A 22,630-nucleotide genomic window follows, 5' to 3' on the forward strand; every position below is an offset into this window, starting at 1 on the left:
GTGGCCTAGGTCCCAAGTGGTCCGACACTCCTCCAGTTTAACAGTCCAGAGGTGAAGTCTGGCTCAAAGCGCAGAGTAGTCTGGGGCACCTGCTCTCACGAATCTCCACCTGGCCTCAGCCTGCGGGTCAGTCAGCCCAGGCTCCGGCCATCACCAGCTCAGGCCTTTGGCAGTCGCTCCGCCCACGCCCCGTCGCGGCCCCTCCCCCTCCTTGCCCTTCCGCGTGCCGCCATTTTCAACTACTCCTCCGCCTATTTAGGCCCTCCTCGGCTTCCGTCCCAGATGATCCCTCCCCGAAGCTGCCACCGCCTCCTCCATCTCCTGGAGCTGGAGCCACCTCCTCGGCCAGTGGCGTAGCCGGACTCTGCGTCGGGGCCAGCCAGATAGGGGCGGAGGTCCTGAACCTGGTCTCGAGTCGAGCGGGGGGCCATGGAGAAAGCGGCCCGAGGCGCTCTCCACACCGACTAACGCGGGCCCGTTGCGGCTGCAGGCGCCATGGACCGAGCCCCCGCTGACCAGGTACTAGGGCTCGGGCGGCAGGCCCGGCCGGGTGCTGGGGGTCGCCGCTTCCTCCCGGCGGGCCCTGGTCTCTGAGCCTGGGCCCGGACGGCTGGAGCCCTCGAGTTCCTGCGGGTGCAGACTCCCCTCGCCTGAGAGCCTGGCGGCGCCCCACTCCAGCATTGTTCCAGATGCTGCCTCGGGCTCGGGGGCTTTTTCAGCCCTGGTTACCCCCTTCCGTCAGGGCTGGGGATTCGTTTTTGCCCCTCCTCCGTGGTTTGGTGGAAAGGGCCTGAAGACTCCCAAGTTGTCAGGGCTCTCCTGAGAGGAGGGTTTATAACTTCCAAGGAGTAATTCTCCCCCCACCCTTCAGTTCTGGAATGTATTTTCAAGGTGGAAAAGCTTTCGAAGGCTTCTCACCCGGAAAGACTTGTCAGAGAATGTGTGATAACTACAGATGCAGGAGAGTTACGGGCTTTTTAGAGCTACGTTCCATTGAGCAAAAAAAAAAAAACATTGTTTCTCGTCGTGGTCTTAGGGAGGTGTTTCCTTTAAGATATGAAATATTATGGTTTTTCCCTGCCTTTCTGTCCATTTATCTTGCAAACATTAGTATTTTTTTAAAAATTGAGCTTATATTTTAAGAATGTTTGATCCGAAGTGTGAATTCATTTCCGAGCCCGTTTTCATATTCACGGAGTTGTTCAATTAGTATTCTATTTTGTTTTTAAATGCGTTAAATTCTTGATTGTCCGTGCGAGTAGTTGCTGGAAGGCAGGGATGATGACAGTGTATATAATCCAAAATAATAATTTTCCCCCCAAGGATGCTAGTATTTTCCATCCTTGAGACCTTTATGAAACGAGTTAATTTGATGAAATCGAAGTTTATTCACTATGCATTCTCATCAGTTGAGGGCTTTGCCCAGTCATGAGCTAGGCAAATAGATGAAGGAAAAAGAGATTAGTGATTTGCATAATTATTTTACAAATAGATAATTAGTATCTGAATAAATGAGACAAGATTTCACAAATTGCTGTATATCTGTAGCTAGTCAAAGGCAATTTTGATTTTGAAATCGGTCTCTTTTTGCAGGCAGATTCCTAGTTGTGTATATTTGTTTTTACAAAAGCTTAAATAAAAGGTTTATGAAAATATGACCTTGAAAACACAAATGATTTTTATGAAATAATACCTGGACTTACCAAAGCAAAATTGATGGGAACTTCTTGGCTTTGCTGTGACCCAGAGTATTCTGTGTATAGCCTATATCCAATTTAATGAAAAATATATTTTTTAAGGCATCTATCAGAAATGCCTTTGATTTCAAAGCCTGACAATTGAATAGGAAATTTTCTTGAATGCTTTTCTTGTATGTGTGTCACTAATGAAAAGGTTAAACTCTTGGTCCTTCATCATGATGCCAGAACTGTAACCAGTAATGCTGCCATATGTATACTTATGGTTCCTTTCATCTTAGGGGAAATGTAATTAACTATTTAGCAAAGCTGTTTGTGTGTGATTATCTTAACAGCAAGTGCTATGAACAAATTATTTAAACTAGAGAACCTATTCCTCTTTCATCCTACATCTTTCCAAAGTCCACAACCCATTAAAACCTTGTAGGAATCTAAGGATTATAAAGAAATCGTGAACGTAGGTTTTCCGTTGAAGAATTCCTTTTTTACCTCTGGTACCTCCTGCCTTGTCCCCAGCCTAAACTTGAAGTAAGAGAATAATTCTAACCACTCTGTATTCCCGCGTGCTACGTACTCACAGGAAACAGACACAGAAAAGTGATGCTACTTTGCTTTGTTCAGGCTTATGTAAGCAGTTAATTCAGGGGTCCATGGATGACCTGGAAGGAGTGTGCTTCATTTTATATTAGCATTTTTCTGGGGCAAGTCTCCATTATTTTCATCATATTCTCAAAGGAATCAATCACTGAAAAAAGGCTAACAACTATTAACTTAATGGTAGATTAGGGGCTAGAACTGAGACTTCTCAGCTTTGTGAAGTTTTCTTTTTTTTTTTTTTTTTTCCAAGTTTCAGATATTTATTTTATTTTACTTTGTTCAAGTTTCAGATATTTATTTCCCCAAGTTTCAGTTAGTTATTTATAGCTTTGTGGAGTTCTTGATTGTTTTCACTATACCATGAAGTAATGTAATGACTTTTTCAGGTTATGTGGAATATACTTTTATATTTTTACTAAAGAAGTGAATTTAGATAGGTAAAAGTCACTAAAAATATATGTGATGGGTGAATTTACATTTTCCCCTCACAAAATGTTTGTTTGCTTTTTCATTTGAAACCAGTGTTAGTTTACATTTTGAATTTTTGGGAATGCCTACAGCGTTAAGACTTATTATAATACTGTAGAAGTTAGCGATTCATAGAAATTTGATTTTTAAAAAACAGTACTTTATGTAAACTGAGCATTTCATGTTAACCTAATTGAAGTCCTTGGAGTATTGCACAAGTATAGTTTTAATTTTTTTTTTTTAATGTTTATTTTTGAGAGAGACAGCCTGTGTGCGCAAGAACCTGTGTGTGTGTGTGAGCAGGGGAGGGGCAGAAAGCGAAGGAGACACAGAATCCAAAGCAGGCTCTAGGCTCTGAGTGGTCAGCCCAGAGCCCGACGTGGGGCTCAAACTCACAAACTGTGAGATCATGACCTGAGCTGAAGTCGGATGCTTAACCCACTGAGCTACCCAGGCACCCCTACAAGTGTAACTTTAAAAAAAAAAAAAAAAAAAGTATGTTTTGCCTGAAGCCATTCATGTTGCTGTGCTTGAATTACCGTTTTTAAAAATTTATTTTTATTTATTTATTTATTTTTTTATGTTTATTTATTTTGAGAGAGAGAGCATGAGCAAGGGAGAGGCAGAGAGAGAGGGAGAGAAAGAATCCCAGGCAGGCTCCATGCTGTCAGCACAGAGCCCAACACAGGGCTCTATCTCATGAGCAGTGATATCATGACCTGAGCCAAAATCAAGAGGTGGACGCTTAACCAACTGAGCCACCCAGGCATCCTAAATTACCTCTTTTTAAAAAAAATAAAATAAAATCTTGATATAAAAGAATAAATTGTATCTATATTGATCAAGATTATAAAAAGTAAGTTACTGGGAATGCATGCTAGATAATAGTCTTAATTGCAAAAGTGACTATTTGAAAGAATGTTATAATCAGAAGAGGATATTGGAAGTACTGTTTTATAGAAAGACTGTGTTAAATCAAAACTAGTAGCTTAATTTTAACTGCCAGAGTTAGGTGTTCTAAGAACAGATACTAGATGGTATAATGCATTATTATGGTTGGTATAATAATATTATGGTTGGCATAATGCATTATTAGTTGGCATAATGCATTATATGTTATAATATGCACACATTATACCAAAAAATAATTTTTTTGGTCCTTAAAAAAAAGTTGGTGTAAAGGGATGTGAGAAATAAATGATGGAGTTCATTTGTTTATAAAGGCTTAATGTTTCTGTTTTTAGGAAACATTTAGGAAACATTCTTCTGGGCTTAGAAGAGAGAGAACATTTGAAGTTTGCAGTTTCTTTTGTATTACCAAATAATTCAAACATTGGCTTAATTTTTAGTACATTAACATTAGATGAGTTCTTTTATAAGAATTTACAAAACTATTGATCACCAATGTCTTTAACTCTTAGAAAAGCAAACATGTAGCAAATATATATGACTTCATGCAAAGTGCTGTTCGTGGATAAAGATACAAAATCATCTGGCTTATAATTCTTTCCTTTAAATAATAAACTTCAAATAGTATCTGCATTGTAAACTAGATGTATTCTAAATAAGTTACTATAAAACATTATTCAGTAATACTTGTAGTTGGCCTTTATGAATATCAGTAAATGATACGTCTTAACAGATTTTAAAAATAATACTTTTGTAGTCAGAAAGAAAGTTAATAATGCTCATTTAGTGAAAATGACCTTTAGACATTTAAAAAGACATTTTTCCTTAAGCCCTTAAATCAAAGAGGAAATAAAAAAGTAGAATTATGGATTATTTAAAAAGTAGTAAAATACTACATATAAAAACCTATGGGATATGGCTGAAGCTATACTCTGAGGCAAATGCATAGTCATAAATGCTTTCATTATTAAACATTTTAAAAGGTAAATAAAAATTAAGCATTCAGGACTAGATGTAGCGAGAAAACCCTATCAAAGCAAGAGAGAAGAAGAAATATAAAACCAGAAATTAATAAGTTAGATAATCAAAAACCAGTATTAAATTTGGAAAGTTGGTTTTTCGGAAAGTACAGTCATGTTTTAATAGGAGGTGTGGATTAGGTGTGGTCTATTTTAAGAAAAGATGAAAAGGTATGAATAGTAAATCAAGTGAGCCATCTAAGTTAAATATTTTGATTTTTTTCTCAATATTTTCTTGAGTCTTGCAAAACTTTTGTTTATAACTACTGCAATTAATTTGGCAAGTGTTTACTTTCCATATAAGCCATTCCAATCAGAAACAATACAACCAGCAGGTATCTCTTAAGCATTAGTCAATTTTTCCTTTAGAAGATGTTTTTCTTTAGCCATGAGATGTAAAATATCTTAATGTTTGCTATGTCATGTTTTTACCTTAACATAGAAAGGATGCAGAGGGTTTCCATGGTCATATTTTTTCTGTAGGTGTAAAATTCTGAAAGTTCACTGTGGGAGAGTGCCTTATTGTGTTCTACTTCAGTTTTGATTCTAAGTGGGTGTTTTTTTCTATTGCTTAATCTTGGAAAAATATATGCTCTCTTCTGGAGGTTCTCAGAGGAGTTTAGTGTGCATTTCCTGCTGTTGTGTGCTCCATAGTAATGTTGGCCCCTTTCCCCTAAACCAGTCTACTACAGTGCTCTTTCCAGAACATGTACCCCATGCATATTTGTTGAATTTATATAGGCTGTCAGTGATTTGAATGTGTTTGCTTAATATACTCTTTTAAAGAAGGTTTTTATAGTTTCATGTTCTGATAAATTCTTGAGTTTTCTAGATTATTCACATCAAAGAAGTTTTATTATTGACATTTGTTTTAATATATGCTAAATTTAAAAGGAATGTGAAACTGCCTAAGTTTCCCCTCCCCCCCTCCCCCCCCCCCGTACAGTTTTCTGGGATTATTATGATTTTTCATTAATTTGGAAAATTCTGAAATAACTTCTGAAAGATAAAGATAATTTTACTCATGTAGATATATTTTTAAAGCAAATAGTAGTACAGGAATAGACTTTGTGTGGTTTAAACTTATTTTATATTTATATATACTTTAAGGAGACAACTCCCTGTTATAAAATTTCTGATTTCTAAAAGGTAGATCTTTGAAAAATAAAGACTAAAAAACAAATTCAAACTGAGGAATATCATTATATGAAGTAGTTTCGTTTTTTTTTTTTTTTTCATTTTTTCGTAATGTTTTGTTGTCCACCATGTAGGACATTTTTCTTTGATTTCTATACTAACATAATTGAAATACTGCCAGAATTTGTTGCTTACTTAACATATTGCCTATATGGACGTTAATATGTGGAATTTAAGAGTAGTTCGGGATCATAACATTACTTTTTAGGACTGAGAATAGCAGATGCTTCATTTTAGTGTATGATACTGAAGTCCCCAAAGTCACAACAAACAATTTTTAAGACCATACAGAGTTGTAACTATAGGAGAAAGTTTGCCAGTCTGTTCCTACTAGTGACATCTTCTGTTTGTGCAGCTGTTGACTATAGCAGCTTTTCTTTTTTGCTAAAAACAAAGGATCACTTCAGTGTTTGTGAGTTTTATTGTTGAACTCTGATATTAGAATTGGACTGAGACTAGAAATCATTGCAAACTTTAATATTTAAGGGTACATGCGGTGTATATGTACAGATACCAGTTATAAGTTATACATGCCACATTTTGGACAGCGGGTTAAGTTGATAAAACTCTTATAAAGTAAAATAACACTAAGTATAAAAACTTGTTGCAACTTTTGACAAGCAAGAATTTGAATTTGTTATTACCAGTGTACTTTATGAGTTGGTCTTTGGCAGGAGGTGTCAGGAAACTTGGCGATCTTTAAATTATCTTCTTTCTATTAGTATTTTGTCTTTTTCATATAGAAATTTTATGTAAGCATGTTCCTTGTTTTTAAGAAGAGTCTTAATGCCTTCTAATACAGATTTATAAAATTGTTCAGAGAGTTATATGTTCAAAGGACTTTTTGATTTTTCAAAGAAATCCTAAAAATTACATTTTTAGTGTCCTTGAAATGTGATTTAAGTTTTCCCTCTCTTTATGCCTATGCATGAACTATATAAAGCAGGTTTCCATTATCTGTGCCTTATTGTTGAAAATCAGCTTCCCCCCCCCCCCCCATTTTCGGCCCATTTATTACATTGATATTTTATACCTTACATGAATAATTTTTGAGTTCTGATGATTATCACAATGAAAATTAGTGACTTAGGCTATTTAAGCATTTGAAGGAGTTTTTGCTTCCAATGTTGAAATTCAAGAAACCAGCTTCAGCTCATAGATACTGTATTTGTAGTGCAAGTTCTGTCTCTATTTCGGATTTGGTTAATACTATAAAAGTAGATTTTAAAGTTAAATCAGGTAGGAAGGTTATTGAGTTAATACTGCTGTAAATAGTTCAGATTGCTTCTTCCTCTCCACCTTTTTTTACAAGCATTCTGAATATTTCTAGGGGATTCTTTTTAGAGAATATTTTTTTTTTTTTAAGAAAAGTTGCCTATTCTATGGAGCATATCAAGTCTTCAGATTTTGTCTTCAGATTTTCTTGGATTTGTTACTGATTTCTTTTGTGAGAAACATGCCTGAAATTTATTCTAGGAGCTCTGCCTTGCTCAGAGCCAATAAATTCCACCCTAATGGGTTTGTTGGGAAAAAGTTCTAGTTAGGACTGTTGCTTTGTAATTGATTTCAGTGCTTGAAACATTGGATTGCATTTCACTTACTGGTTTCTTAAAGATTTAGTATCTTTTTAGATTGTAATATTTATGTGGTTTTTAACATTCTACTTTTGCAGAATGTGCTTATAGATTTTTTCTTTTTATAATTAAAAAATTGTTAAATACAGAAGGAAAACTGCATAAAAACAATGTATAGCTTAATGAATTATATATAAGGTGAATGCCTGGTAATTATCACCCAAGTGAGGATATAGAGCTTTGCCAGGCACTCAGAAGCTCTCTAGTGCCTCCTGTGATCACAACTCCCGTTCATAGGAGTAATTTCATATGAGTAATTCCTAACTTCACCTTAGTGGATCTTATTTATTTGTCTTTATAGTTTTGTCACCCACATGTTCCTCCTAAAATACTTGAGTTTTTAAAATATATCTTATAAGTTTCTGTAGATTTTTTTATAAGAAACGTTACATGGGAATGCAAGCTGGTGCAGCCACTCTGGAAAACAGTATGGAGGTTCTCAAAAAATTAAAATTAGAACTACCCTACAACCCAGCAATTGCACTGCTAGGTATTTATCCAAGGGATACAGGTGTGTTCTTTTGAAGGGACATATGTATCCCAATGTTTATAGCAGCACCATCAACAATAGCCAAAGAATGGAAAGAGCCCAGATGTCCACCAGTGGATGAATGGATAAAGAAGATGTGGTGTGTATATATATACAATGGAGTATTACTTGGCAATCAAAAAGAATGAAATCTGGCCATTTGCAACTATGTGGATAGAATTGAAGGGTATTATGCTAAGTGAAATTAGTCAGAGAAGGACCTATATCATATGACTTCACTCATATGAGGACTTTAAGAGACAAAACAGATGAACGTAAGGGAAGGAAAACAAAAATAATGTAAAAACAGGGAGGGGGACAAAACAGAAGAGACTCTTAAATATGGAGAACAAACAGAGGGTTACTGGAGGGGTTGTGGGAGGGGGGATGGGCTAAATGGGTAAGGGGCATTAAGGAATCTACTCCTGAAATCATTGTTGCACTATATGCTAACTAAGTTGGATATAAATTTAAAAAAATTAAAAAAAAAAGATATAAAATAAGCTAAAATGGGAGTTCTGGATTCCTTCAGTTTACTCAAGTTATCTACTAGAAAACTGAAATACTCATTCTTTTTCTCTCAGTTTAACTGTGAAAAGTTTTTTGCACTTATGTTAAGTATTTTTTTCATTAATTGTAGACATTTCCCTTCTTTTTTAATTAAACCATACTAATCTAATTTCCTAAAATGGACAGAAATAGTCTATTTTTTAGACTATTCAAACAAATATAAAGTGATTATCTTCAGAACTCTGTTTAATGATTTTTCCCCTCAACAAAATTAGTTAAAAGCATGTTGTTTTGTCTGAAGAGCTAGTTTTCTTACTGTCAGCCTTATTTTTGGACTCAGGTCTGACTGCCTTACACTCTTTATTGTTTTAACAGCTTTGGTTATGTAAGAAATGATTTCATTAAAATGCAGCAACTTTTGATATGTTTTCTCCTGTTTTATTTGATATCTTTGCCTACCATATTTGGTTATTTTAATTTGACATCGCTGTTCCTTTGGATGTTTTGTAAATACTGAGGAGATCTAATTACTGTTTGTAAACACTGAGTCTTCTATTGTTAAATCGTGAATTAGTATTAAGTTTTTTGCTCATGTATTAATAGTGTGTTTTACTTTCTTTTTGAAGAATGTCAAGCTGTCAGCTGAGGTAGAGCCATTTATTCCCCAGAAGAAAAATCCTGATACATTTATGATCCCTATGGCACTTCCAAATGATAATGGAAATGTTTCTGGTGTAGAACCAACTCCAATTCCGAGCTACCTGATTACTTGTTATCCATTTGTGCAGGAGAACCAGTCCAATAGGTAATTTGTTTATTATTATTTTCTTTTTCTTGGGGGTGGGTAGGGAAATACAGCAGTTGGAGAGGCATACTTTTTAATTTTTCCCTTTTCTATTTTTTTTTTTTTAGGTTTAGTATTATTATTTTTTAATAATCTTTACACCCATCCTGGGGCTCAAATTTACAAGGCCAAGGTTAAGACTCCCATGCTCCACCAACTGGAGCCAGCCAGGCACCCCACCTTTGGTGCCTTTTAAACATTAGCCGTTTCTCTTTTTTAAGAGAAGTAAATAAAACCAAATGATGTAGAAATTTGAAAATTATTAACATAGATTGTTTTCTCAGTCTTTCTAAGAGGGAATGGAGTTTTTTGGGCATATCTTCAATAATAAGTCATTAAAATTAGTTTGAAATAAATTGGTACAAAGGGAGGAAGAATTTTTCAGAAAGAGATGAGCAGAAACCCTTTTTTTAAGATTAGGTATCTAATCACAATTTCCAGGACAGTCTGGCATGAGAAGAAAATACCAAGGGATAGTCCTTAACATTGAAGCTTTTATGGTTAACATATATTTCTAGGCTCTGATTCTAGTTTAAATTTAGCTTCTGTGCTATAGTCATAGGGTGATTTAGCAGAATGCTTGCAATTCAGATAATGTGTGACCTAGTGGTTAGGGTGTAACTTGTTATAGTCATGATAGCCTTTTTAACCTTGTTTAGACTGAGTGATTAGTACTTCATTGGTGTAGTTCATTTTGTTGCTGTCTAAAAGTACTTTCAGCCTCTTTCGAGTAATATCACACATAGAAAATTAGGCATCTCTAGCATTCTGGGATAAATGGATGATGGGGTAGCTGGGCTCTAGCCTCTGTCCCACCACCCTGAAGGCAAAGGCAATCTAGACCTCTTTAAGCCATCATGTGGCACACTAGTGTGTCAGGGCACATTCTTTCAGATATTCCGAATGTGAGAGATATGAGACAAGGAACTATTGTATCAGATATTATTAAATATTCCAGTTAATAATCTCTAAAATTATAGTATTGGGGATTGGACAAAGAGTAGGGGATCCTTTTCAATTGAAGTTAGCATTATATCACAAAATTTTGACCTATATTGGGCTGTGTTCGAAGTGACTTATAAGCCAAATGTAATAGTGCTATTTTTGCATTTGATAAAATGGCCAAGTGTAAAGTATGATTAATTTTTCTTACTGTACCAAATAATCTTTGAGAATTCATGAGTAAATAAGCCAGCAGATTATTTAAAAATATTTTTTAAATTATGGCAGTGAACATTTATCCATTATTGCACTTTGTTGTGGGAGTAGTGAGGAAAAGCTCAATGCTCCACCTCCCCCATGACCCCTCATTCTTCAGCAATCTTCTGTAAGAACTGCTGAGAAATGAAGAATCTTGCTGATGCTTTGTAGGAATTGCACTAGAGAAAGCTCTAATGTTAGGGATAAGATGGCAGTGGACAGGCTTGCCTCTTCTTTTCTTTCCCATGGACCTGAAACCTGCTTCCATTGCCACTGGGGGAAGCCTGGAGAAGAGCTTGACTTGGCCAAATGGTTGGGGCAGTATGGAAGAGGAGTAGGAGGCCAGGGACTGAGCTGAAGAATGAGAGGTGGAAGAATCAGATCACTCACTGTAATGATCACCTTACACAGTGATCACCTTACTCTGCTTTTTGCAGAAGGCTGTCATAGTTAGCATTGGATGGGAAATTTGGACCGCCTTTGTTGGCAGATACAGTGGCTAGGTATTTAACTTCTAGGCAGAAATACCTTGAGGGGGTTGACTTATAAATAAGAACGGTATGTAGTTTTAAAATTTTGGAATGCTAACACTATCAGGTTGAATTCCTTTATACTGTCATTTAAGTTGTTATTACACATACTTAAAAATCTGTAATTACAGCAAAGAAATTTATAAGGTGATAATTTTATCTTTTTTATTATGAGGGCACTGTTCTATACCTTTTTTTTTTTAAAGCAAATTAAATAGATTGTGCTTTAGCATTACTTTTAGACTTGTCAATAGATGTGTTCTGTTTTCATTTGATTTTAACAGACAGTTTCCGTTGTATAACAATGATATGCGATGGCAACAGCCCAATCCAAATCCTGCTGGACCATACCTTGCCTACCCCATTATATCTGCTCAGCCACCTGTTTCTACAGAGTATACATATTATCAGCTGATGCCAGCACCATGTGCCCAAGTTATGGGATTCTATCATCCTTTTCCTACACCTTACTCCAACACCTTTCAGGCTGCAAATACTGTAAATACCATAACCACAGAATGCCCTGAGCGTCCAAATCAGCTTGGACAAGTCTTCCCATTGTCCAGTCATCGAAGCAGAAATGGTAACAGAGGACCAGTTGTACCAAAAGTAAGTGACTTCTTTTGATTGGCTTTTATGTTTGATATTTCTGTTGTTAATAATAATGTAAGTAATTGCTACTTGTATCGATTAACCTTTAATGCCGAATTTACTCTAAAACATTTCATTCACTAATATAAAATAGTCAAGGGTAGAGCATTTATAATTTTTCCTGTTTTTTATTGTGCCTTATTCTTAATTGATGATATGATTTACAGTTATCTTCAGGTTCCTTCAGAGAGTTGTACATAATTATAATACACAAATATTTCCAAATTATTTTAATTTAGTGATAAAATTGCATAGTGCCACCGGTGTTTCTAAGTGGTTAGTTTGGATCCTATGCTAGTGGTATTGAATGACTAATGCACTTCATATATTTCAGTCTTCAGAAATCAGCAGATGATACTGTCTGGTTATCAGATACTATTAAATCCCTTCAACTTCATTGTTTCTATTCTGTGAATTTTTAGTAGCAATAGCACTTTGTTATTCAAGTGTTGCTTTGCTATGTTATTGAACACAGGGTCTCCTAGGGCTGAAGAAAATGATAGATAAATGTGTGAAGTCACTCTTAGTCAAGATCATCCTTTTGACTAAATTAAAAACAAAAAAATGAGGGACACATGAAGATCTTGAAAACACAGGAGATTTAAGGTTTATTGTAGGTAACTGTTTCTTAACTAAAAGGTTACTTTTATATTGAGGCCTTAATATCAAAGCAAATAAGAAAAACCATGTTTCTTCTCAGCACTTTTTAGCTAATTGAAGGCAGAGTGATTTCTTAGATGCATCTTACGACTGTTTCATTAAGGAGTTGATGCTTTCCTAGATTCCATTAGACCAGCTTCTTCAGTGAAAAGTCTTTGCTGTCCTCTGCCATACTTTTCACACATTAAAATACAAACATGCAGCAGAGGTTGCTTTAAAAAGCTTTTAGTCTTTGTTCATGGAAATACTGGGTCAAGGGAAATACTTTTGGGACTTCTGAAGAATGTAAAATAAAATAGTAGTATATAACTTTTAGATGTTTAAGAAACATAATTTCTCAAATTACGTTTCTAGCACTTGAATTTAGGAAGTTAAATTCAGAGTTCTATTATATAAATCACACCTAAGTGATGAATAGTCAGATTAAAAAAGTGAAGGAAAGGATCAGCCTTTTTATATTTTCTTTTTAAGCTATAAAGCAGAAATTATTTTTGTACTTTTTTGCTATCATGAAAGTAAAATTTATCCCTTGGATAAGCTACTCCCCTTTCTGTTACCCTTCTAAATAAAAACTTACAACCCCTTATATGATATTATATTCCTATTATTTATTACTGATTGAGAAAATATAAAGTGCAAGTAACAGTTAAAAATGAATTAATAATTTATTAGTCATAGTGTTAAGGATTATTTGAAAAACAGTATTAAATTGTGTGTACAAAACCTTATTTAATATATTATGATTAGCTACAGATAATTTCATGAATTCCTAACACGGTAACCCTCTTTTTCCCCATGGGTTGGGAGCCACTAATTTAGAACATACATTTAGGTGTGTTATATAGTGGGTATGTATTTTATAATGTTTATTTAGTACATTGAGTAGGATTTTAAATTATTATTTTTATTTTTTTGGTGCTTAAATCAGCAACAGCTTTTACAACAGCACATAAAAAGCAAAAGGCCACTGGTGAAAAACGTAGCTACTCAGAAAGAGACAAATGCAGCAGGTCCTGATAATCGATCAAAAATTGTGCTTCTGGTAGATGCTTCACAGCAAACTGGTAAGCCAAGAGTTCTTACATATACATCATTGATTTTTATCTGTTGTCATGTATTGACTTTATAATTATGGACTATACCACTTCTCAGGATTCTAACTTTCATCCATTTATCCTGCCACTTTGTGAAATTCTCTAGCAAGGATAAAAGCAGTCCATCTTTGTAATGTTCTGTCAACTTGCTTCCTGGCTAATGTGCAATTTTGAGTAAGGTTTGAGGTGTCCTTATTCCCTTAGAGTAGTGGAGCATTTCAGAAATCAGAGATAGAATTTTGCAGACATTGTAGGAATTTGAGGACTCATTTTGGCAGAGGTCAAAATTGTATGTTTTTTTATAACCAGGTTAAAACCCTTTATAAAATATTCTAATATTGTATAGTATCTTTATAGGAAGAACTTGGCAAGTTTTCTATGCCATATTTTAGCATAGATCTGAACCAAACCTGTGAGTGGCACCTGTATCCTGTCAAGCAAATAAAAATTTTGAGCTAGTTGGAAATCATTTTGTCCAGGGTTTTTTAGAGGACTATATAAACATTAAGAAAGCTTTATCCTGGTAAGAGATAAAAGTAATAGTCTTATAACATTCTAGCTATTTTCTAGTTTATATCATTAAATTCCAATTTGTATCTTTGATCTTAGTTTAATAGCTATGGAGTAGATAACTATCTCTTCTCACCCATTGTCTTTGACACTAGTAAAAATTCTTGTTAATGATCCAAGACCAAGAATTAGATCTATTCAAAGGCACATTTACTTTTTACCCCTCTATAATCTCCACATCTGTGCAATTTGGTCTGGCTTAAAATAAATTTATATGCAAATTTATGTATGTTTGTATGCAGGGAAAGGGCAGAGAGAGAAGGAGAGAGAGAGAGAGAGAGAGAAAGAGAAAGAGAAAGAGAGAGAATCCTAAGCAGGTTCTGCTCTGTCAGCACAGAGCCCAACTCGGGGCTCAAACTCATGAACTAACTGTGGGATTATGACCTGAGCCATAATCAAGAGTTGGTCGCTTAACTGTCTGAGCCACCCAGGCACCCTGTGCATACTTTCTTTCATTTGGGCTGTACCTTTTCTTTAGACATGAGTTCAGTTATTTTTTTACAATTGCTTAGATCTCTTAGGAGTCAGAAAGGATCTGGGAATCCGTTACAAAGCAATCTTATTGGTAGTACAGTCATTGTATGTAGTTTGTAGCTCATAAAGCAGTGAGATTAACAGACTAACAAATGCTTGGAGTGTCTTTAGAAAAGGAACACAATGTAACATATTACACAGCTTTCTGTGTTGCAGTTGTTCCTAGTCAGAAGGACTTCTACCTGCTTTTAACACTGGGACTGCTTTAAAAGTCCTTACTTCCTTAGTTTGCTCATTAAGTGACCACAAAGACAGTATTCTGAAGCATAAGAACTAGAAAATGAAAAGATGACCCATTAGCAAAACAAAAAGCAATCTACTGAATGGGAGAAGATATTCGCAAATGATATATCCAGTAGGGACTAATATCCCAAATATTTGCTCAATACCAAAACAAAATAAAACAAAACCCCAGATAATTGACTTAAGTGGACCAGAAGACCTGAATGGACATTTTTCCAAAGAAGATATAGGGGTGCCTGGGTGTCTTAGTTGAGCATGCGATCCTTGATTTTGGCTGAGGTCACGATCTCAGGGTTATGGGATCAAGCCCCACATTGGGCTCCTTGCTGAATGTGGATCCTGCTTAAGATTCTCTCTCCTCTCCCTCTCTCTCTCTCTCTCTCTCTCTCTCTCTCTCTCTCTCCCTCCCTCCCTCCCTCCCTCCCCCTCCTTTTCCCCTCTCCCCTGCTTGCCCCTTTCTCTCTAAAATAAAAAACAAAACAAAAAACCTCATAACCCCCCAAAACCACAAAACAACCCCCCAAAAACCCAAACCAAAATAAAGAACAAAACAAAAAGCAAAAACAAAGATATACAAATGGCCCATAGACACGTGAAAAGATGCTCAGCATCACTAATCATCAGGGAAATGCAAATCAAAACCACAGCAAGATATCACCTTACACCTGTCAGAGTGGCTAGAATCAAAAAGACAAATAACTAGTGCACCTGAAGATGTGAAGAAAAAAGAATTCTCATATACTGTTGGTGGGAATGTAAATTTATGCAGAAAATTATAACTTTATAATAGGACATTGAAAAAAAGCAACCTGTTCATATAGGATGATTTGACACTGCAAATGTCATTTTTGCCTAAGTCAGTCTGTAGATTCTGTGTAGTTCTTTTTTTTTTTAATTTTCTTTTTTCATCCTGTTTATTATTTGTGTCCCATTGCCAGATCACTCTAGAGTACTGATAGAATATAAACTCCAAGAAAGCAATATTTTTAGTTTGTGTTATTCACTTAAATCCCAGGACAGTGGTCAACACATAATTGCTAAGTGAGTGAAAGAATTAATAAGTATAAAAGAATAAATGAATGAATGACAACTCATGAGCTGAGGCTGGAGAGTTAGAGGCCAGATGATTTAGGGCTCATAAGTCAGGTTATGTGATTTCGATCTTGTTGTGAATGCAATAAGAAGTCATCAGAGGTTTTTAAGTGGGGAATGATATGGAGACAATAACCCGACTTTCTCCGTGGCTCCAGTCAGGATGATGGTTGTGAAGCTAGCAGTATAGTTCTAATCAAAATCTCAATAGGAAATTTTGGGAAACTTGACAGACTAATTCTAAAAGGATCATCTGAGAAGAAAATAACTTTTCTTCTAAATATCAAGACCTATTACATTATCTTAAATCGTTATACAAAAAATACAGTATGCAAAATGCAGCATATGAAAATTAGAACAGGGTACCCAGGAACAGAGTCATATGTATGTGGAAACACATATGGAAAATGACAGAGATAGCATTACAGATAACGTACAGCCCATGCAAATCTACTTCAGGTGGATTAATGACAAATGGGAAGCCACAGTAGAAGAAAATACAGGCAGATATCTTTATGACAGCAGGAAGGGAACTAATTCTGAAATAAATTCTGTCAAAAGTGAGTGAAAGAATAAGCCACAAAACTGGAAAAGATTTTTACCATGCCTGTAAGTGACAGAGTATTAGTATGAAGACATAAAAAATTCGTATGAACAATAAGAAAATGATCCCACATTACTCTCAGGACCCTTGGGACACAGTACCAGGGGGATGAGACAATTTGGCAGGACTGTAGGAATTTTTCCTTTGACCCAGTTGTCCCTCTCCTGTGAATGTATCCAAAATGGATGTATTTCCCTAAAAAGAAAAGGGACTGTTTGATGAAAGATCCAAATTGCAGTAGCACACTGAAAGCATCCTAATGTTTAGTAACAGGCGACACGTCAAGAGAAGTGCAGGACATCCACTCTGGAATAATATGGAGCCTTCTTACATTATAATTGTGAAGAACATATGTGTAATATTAAATAGCACAACTCATAATTGTATCGATGCTTTGTAAAAATTATAGGCAGAAATGTGGAAAAAGGAAAATTGTTATTTGTTGGGTTGGGAGGAAATTGTAAAAGGTTTTTTGATTACAATTTGTGAAATACAAAATAAGAGACAACTCACTAGAAAAATTGGTAGAAGTCAAACAGTTCAAAAGTAAAATTAGGTATTTCACAGAAGGGAAAAAATTAGTGGCTAAAAGCATGAGAAAAGATATCAAACCTTATTATTAGGCAAAAAAATACGAATGAAAAACCCACAGTGAGCTATCTCTTTATATCTAACAGCAAAAATTATGGCCTAGAAGATAGTATCAAGTATTTGTGAATATGTGAATCATTGTGGATATTTATATCCTGCTGTTGGGCTGTAAACTGTTTCAACAGTGTGACTGAAAATGATTTGGCATTACAAAGTAAAGTTGAATATGTGTATCCCATAAGGCCTGGCAGTATTTACCGTAAAAAAACTTCCATATTCACACAAACACATTCAAATGTATGTATAAAAATGGTTACAGCACAGGGCACCTGGGTGGCTCAGTAGGTTGAGCATCTTGATTTGGCTCAGGTCATCATCTCACAGGTTCATGAGTTGAAATTCCACATCAGGCTCTGCACTGACAGTGTGGAGCCTCTCTAACCACCCCACCCCTAAAAAATAAATAAACATTAAAAAAAAAGAATGGTTACAGCAGTATTACTCAATAATGCAAAACCCCAGAACAGCCCAAGTATCCCATCAGTGGTACAAAGAATAAGTAATATATGGTATGGTATATTCATACACAGGCGTCCTAGATTTTAATGATATTAATGAATTACAGCCACATGCATCGGAATGTCTAAACTAATGTTGGGGAATGGGGCAGACTGGGAAGCAAATCGCAAAAGAAAATGGACAGTATAATTTCATTTTTATAAAGCTGAAAGTGCAAAATCACATGATTTATGTTGTAGGAGTGTAAAAATCCATGAAAAAGCTATATTAAAAAGTGAGGAAGTGGTAAATCCAGAATTCCAAATAAATGTAACCCTGGGGGAGGAAGAAGATGCAGTGTTGGTGGGGGCATGCAGTGGACTTCAAAAGGATTGGTGATGTTATTTTTCTTAAGTGGGTACTGGTGGCTTGTTTTAATATTTCTGCAACTACTTTATTCTCTTTTCATAATATATGCATGTCATAAACCAACTTGTCTGGAACATCGTATCTTTTGAGCTTTTCAAAAAAGGTTTTGCTTTTTTCCTCCATTTACCAAGTTAGATACCTTCATTTTCTTATGACCTTAATGATAATTTAACAAGAATTTATCAACTTGATCCTCACAAAGAGATGTCACACCTTCCTTGCTTTATAGATTTCCCGTCAGATATTGCTAACAAATCTCTCTCGGAGAGCTCTGCCACAATGCTCTGGAAGTCCAAAGGCAGGAGGAGAAGAGCATCCCATCCCACTGCCGAATCCTCTAGTGAGCAGGGGGCTAGTGAAGCCGACATTGACAGTGATAGTGGCTACTGCAGTCCCAAACACAGTAACAACCAGCCTGCTGCAGGGGCTTTGAGAAACCCAGATTCTAGCACCATGAATGTATGTAACACTTCTTTGATTTCTTTATCAGTCATCTATGTCAATATCTTTGTATCCTCGCTAAAGATTAAGTATCTATTTTCATTAACAATTCCTATAGTAATAGAATGGATCAAAATGTATTCTGTATATTAATATGAATAATATTTATGGATAAATCTTTTTTCTAAGATTATGATAAGCATGCTTTACACTAGACTAAGTTATGAAACATTTTGCAAGGCATATGGTGTTGACTCTTAAGCAGAAAATAATTGTCTTTTTTGTTTTTATTTTTAGCATGTGGAATCATCTATATGTACAGGTACTTATTTTTTGCATAGTGTTTTTGCTATACTTTCTTCTTTATCCATGTCAAAGTTTTGCTTTTAAGCATGAAGCTTGCTGATGTTACAAAAATATTAGAAATCTTCCAGAGAGATTCACATAACTTTGAAAGTACAGATGCTGCAAAAAAAAAAAAAAAAAAAAAAAAAAAAAAAAAAAAAAAAAAAAAAATTTACTAATCTTCCAGAGAGATTCACATTACTTACATTACTTTGAAAGTACAGATGAAAATTGAGAAAATGTCAGCCGGAGGTATTCTGCGAGATGGCAATTGTATTACTAAGAACTGGAATACCACTTAAAGTTTGTAGAGAAATTTCCAGTATTAGTTTATAGTGACTGAATTTCAATACATGAAGTTAAGGGATAATGTACGTTTTGGCATTTTTCACAAATAAATACTTTTTTAAAATCTTACTGGTTACAGGTGGTGTAAATTGGTCCAATGTAACTTGCCAGGCAACTCAGAAAAAACCTTGGATGGAAAAAAATCAGACATTTTCTAGAGGTGGAAGGCAGACTGAACAAAGAAATAATTCACAGGTAATTTCAGTTAGGTTGGAGAAATTTGATTAGTGTGAGATGAATTATTGTAAATGGTATAGTGGTCTTGAAGAGCAGTGTCCTTAATTTTTGGAGTTGTGTGTTGAATTATAGTAAAATATCATGATATCTAACTTTAAAATGGCTTAGCTAGTAAAATTAATACTTAAGTAATGAAACAAAATGGCAAAATGTTGACTCTAAGTGGCATGTATATAGTTATATGTTCCGTTTTGTACTTAACTGTATTTAAGAAATATATTTGTATATTTCATATTTTTAAAGAAGAATGAATATCTTCTAGGCATGCTTCATCTGCCATGTCTTTTCTTATCCATATAAAAAATTTAAAAGCATTTAATGCCATAAATTTTGATTATTTGAACTTTAGAACTGTGGTCTTGTTTATACGGCTTTACTGGACCATGAACACCACAAGCTACACGCTCTGCTTGTTCTAGTGCCATAGAGATAGCCGCCTCATGCTGTGATGTGGGAGAACAATATCTACCTGGAGTACAGCAGAGCACGTTACATACTGCCACGGATTTTCAGGAACTGTCTTCCTGCGTTGGTTGTATGTGAAATCAGGGAGTTGTTTGTTGGTCAGCATTTTTCTTTTTCAGTTTGTAGATAGACTTCCTGGATTCCTTAAATCTAGTTAAGGCATTATGAGTATCCTATGAATAGATCTGTGGATGAACTGAAATAAGAGTAAGTTACTAACAGATTAAGTAGACCAAATACTTGCCTGCTCATTTGCTGAAATGAAGTGCTTCATATGCACCCTAATGTCAGGAAAACAAGCAGAATAATACCCTTTTCTCTGTGGTTAGGAGTCACTGTTTGTGGCAGGCTTGTGAGGCAATCTAGCTTTATTTGATTAGAAACAAAAGAGCTAAAACAAGAATTGTTTATGTAGATGAGATAAAATCTATAAAATGGTTAGTTAAGTGCTGACATTTTATGTTCAAATTGTAACTTACTAGACTATTACTTTTGGTATCCATAGCCCACTGGAGGGGAGGTAATAATACCAGTGTGGTGAAGAATAGTAAAAGAACAATAAAAAAATAATGCAAATACATATATGCAGTCTGTTAGGTTTTGTTTATTTTGCATTTCTCTTCATTCCAGAAGAACTGAAGCCAGATGTTGAGCAATGTGTTTTCTACTTCTGATAGGTTATTAGACCTATTCTTAAGTATGTATCTGTGGGGCACCTGTGTGGATCAGCCATTTAAGTGTCCGACTTTGACTCAGGTCGTGATCTTGCGGTTCGTGAGTTCCAGCCCCACATTGGGCTCTGTGCTGGAGCCTGGAGCCTGCTTTGGATTCTGTGTCTGCCTCTCTCTGCCCCTCCCTTGCTCCCGCTCGGTCTCTTTTTCTCTCAAAAATAGATAACCATTTAAAAAAAATTTTTTTTTAAGTTTGTATTTGTTTTGTAATGTTCAGAATAATTTTTTTCTGTTAAAATATATTCCCCTTTTGTGATTTCTGATTGTTTACAGGCTTAAAAAGTCGCTTAGAAGTGAAATAAATAATTCACTTACATTTTCTGCTATTTTTTTTTGTAGCATAATGTTGCAAGACCTTTTTATCTGAGATTTATTTGGATGCATGATATAATAATGGTGTCAATTTTCAGAGTAGTTAACCAGTTGTAAAATTTTAATCTATTCTTTTCTCTGATTTGTTCTACGCTTTTACTCATTTGCTAATTTCTTATGTTTTAGGTGCTGTTTCTGGGCTGTTTGTTACATTTATCAGATTTTGGTACCTGTACCATGCTGTTTTAACTTTTGTAATATTTTTACCAGTGTTTTAACATTTGAACAGATTCTTTCTGTATTCTGATGTAACCTTACTTTAATAATTTGATTTAAAAATTGTTTTTAATATTTATTTTTGAGAGAGAGAGCATGTGCACCTGTACAGGAATGGGGGAGGAGCAGGGAGAGAGGGAGACACAGAATCCATAGCAGGCTCCAGGCTCTGAGCTGTCAGCACAGAGCCCGACGTGGGGTTTGAACTCACGAACCGCGAGATCATGACCTGAGCTGAAGTCGGACGTTTAACTGACTGAGTCGCCCAAGGACCTCAGTGTAATCTTAATTTTAAACAATGGATAGACTCTAAAAATTAAAAACAAAAAAAAAGTTTTATTTTGTGAGTTGGTTGAAAAATAGAAGACATGAAAAAGATTATACAATGAAAAAAAAACTCCTTTTCACCCTGCCTTCCCGTGTCCTCTCTTCCCTATAATTTCCCTTCAATTAGGTTTTTTTTTGTATATTTTCATGTCATTCTATGTAAATATAATTATGTATCTCATGTTTTTCCCACTCTGTTCTGTGCTGTTTTTATCACTTAACAATGTATCTTGGAGACATTTCCATATTATTACATAGAGGACTTCCACACTTCTAAAAAACTCCTGTTTGAAGTATGGATATATCCTTGTTAGTTTCTGTAGTCTTCCTATTAATGGACACTTGAGTTGTTTGTAAATTATTGCTGGTATAGACATGTTACAGTATCATTTAGAAATGTGTGTGTATAGCAGCAAAATAAATTCCTGGATAAGGGACTGATGGGTGAAAAGGTTAAATCACTTCTGTTATTTGATACCATTTAAGCCTTGACAATAATGTAGAGAGTGCCTTTTTCCATATAGCTTTAGAGATTGTATGTTTTCAGGATTTTGGATTTATGCCAGTTAGTTGAGAATGGTATATTAATATTGAGCATCTTTCCATATGTTTATCAGCTCTTTGTATTTTTTTTGTGAACTTGTTTGGTCATATCTTTTGTTCCCCCCCCCCCTTTTTTCTTTTTTGTATCTTGATCTGTTTTTTTTCCTTTTGGTACATTTTTAAAATCAATTTGATCAGGGGCACCTGGGTGGCTCAGTCGGTTGAGCGACCGACTTTGGCTCAGGTCATGATCTCATGGTTTGTGAGTTCAAGCCCCGCGTCAGGCTCTGTCCTGAGAGCTCAGAGCCTGGAGCCTGCTTCAGATTCTGTGTCTCCCTCTCTCTCTGCCCCTCTCCCACTCATGCTCTGTCTCTCTCTGCCTTGGAAATAAATAAACATTAAAAAAATTTTTTTTAAATCTATTTGATCAAGCTCTTACCAAATTTAAAAAATTTTAGGAGCCTTCAGTTCGTAATGTGAGTTGCAAATATTTTGCTAGGTTTTC

The 22,630-nt window shown here is 35.4% G+C and overlaps 1 protein-coding gene and 1 long non-coding RNA gene across 4 annotated transcripts in view; one reads left to right on the top strand and one right to left on the bottom strand.

Moving 5' to 3' along the window:
• The first annotated feature begins 234 nt into the window (after window positions 1-234).
• SECISBP2L (SECIS binding protein 2 like) overlaps window positions 235-22,630 on the top strand; it is a 64,255-nt gene continuing 41,859 nt past the window's right edge. The window contains exons 1-7 of the mRNA XM_007081825.3: window positions 235-519; window positions 9,187-9,365; window positions 11,419-11,743; window positions 13,374-13,509; window positions 18,330-18,559; window positions 18,839-18,863; window positions 19,314-19,429. Coding sequence (XP_007081887.1) covers window positions 496-519; window positions 9,187-9,365; window positions 11,419-11,743; window positions 13,374-13,509; window positions 18,330-18,559; window positions 18,839-18,863; window positions 19,314-19,429 — 1,035 coding nt within the window. The 5' untranslated portion in view covers window positions 235-495. The remainder of the gene's footprint in view (window positions 520-9,186; window positions 9,366-11,418; window positions 11,744-13,373; window positions 13,510-18,329; window positions 18,560-18,838; window positions 18,864-19,313; window positions 19,430-22,630) is intronic.
• Window positions 18,824-22,630, bottom strand: part of LOC122239472 — a 49,694-nt gene continuing 45,887 nt past the window's right edge. Inside the window, exons 5-6 of one of the 3 annotated variants that reach the window (XR_006218635.1) lie at window positions 19,941-20,132; window positions 18,824-19,006 (exon numbers count right to left, since the gene is read on the bottom strand). This is a non-coding gene — a long non-coding RNA (uncharacterized LOC122239472). Of the gene's footprint in view, window positions 19,007-19,436; window positions 20,133-22,630 lie in introns of those variants that run through there. The other 2 variants (XR_006218636.1, XR_006218634.1) reach the window with 2 other exon arrangements.

This window comes from Panthera tigris, chromosome B3 (genome assembly GCF_018350195.1).
Source record: "Panthera tigris isolate Pti1 chromosome B3, P.tigris_Pti1_mat1.1, whole genome shotgun sequence".
Lineage (NCBI taxonomy): Eukaryota > Metazoa > Chordata > Mammalia > Carnivora > Felidae > Panthera > Panthera tigris.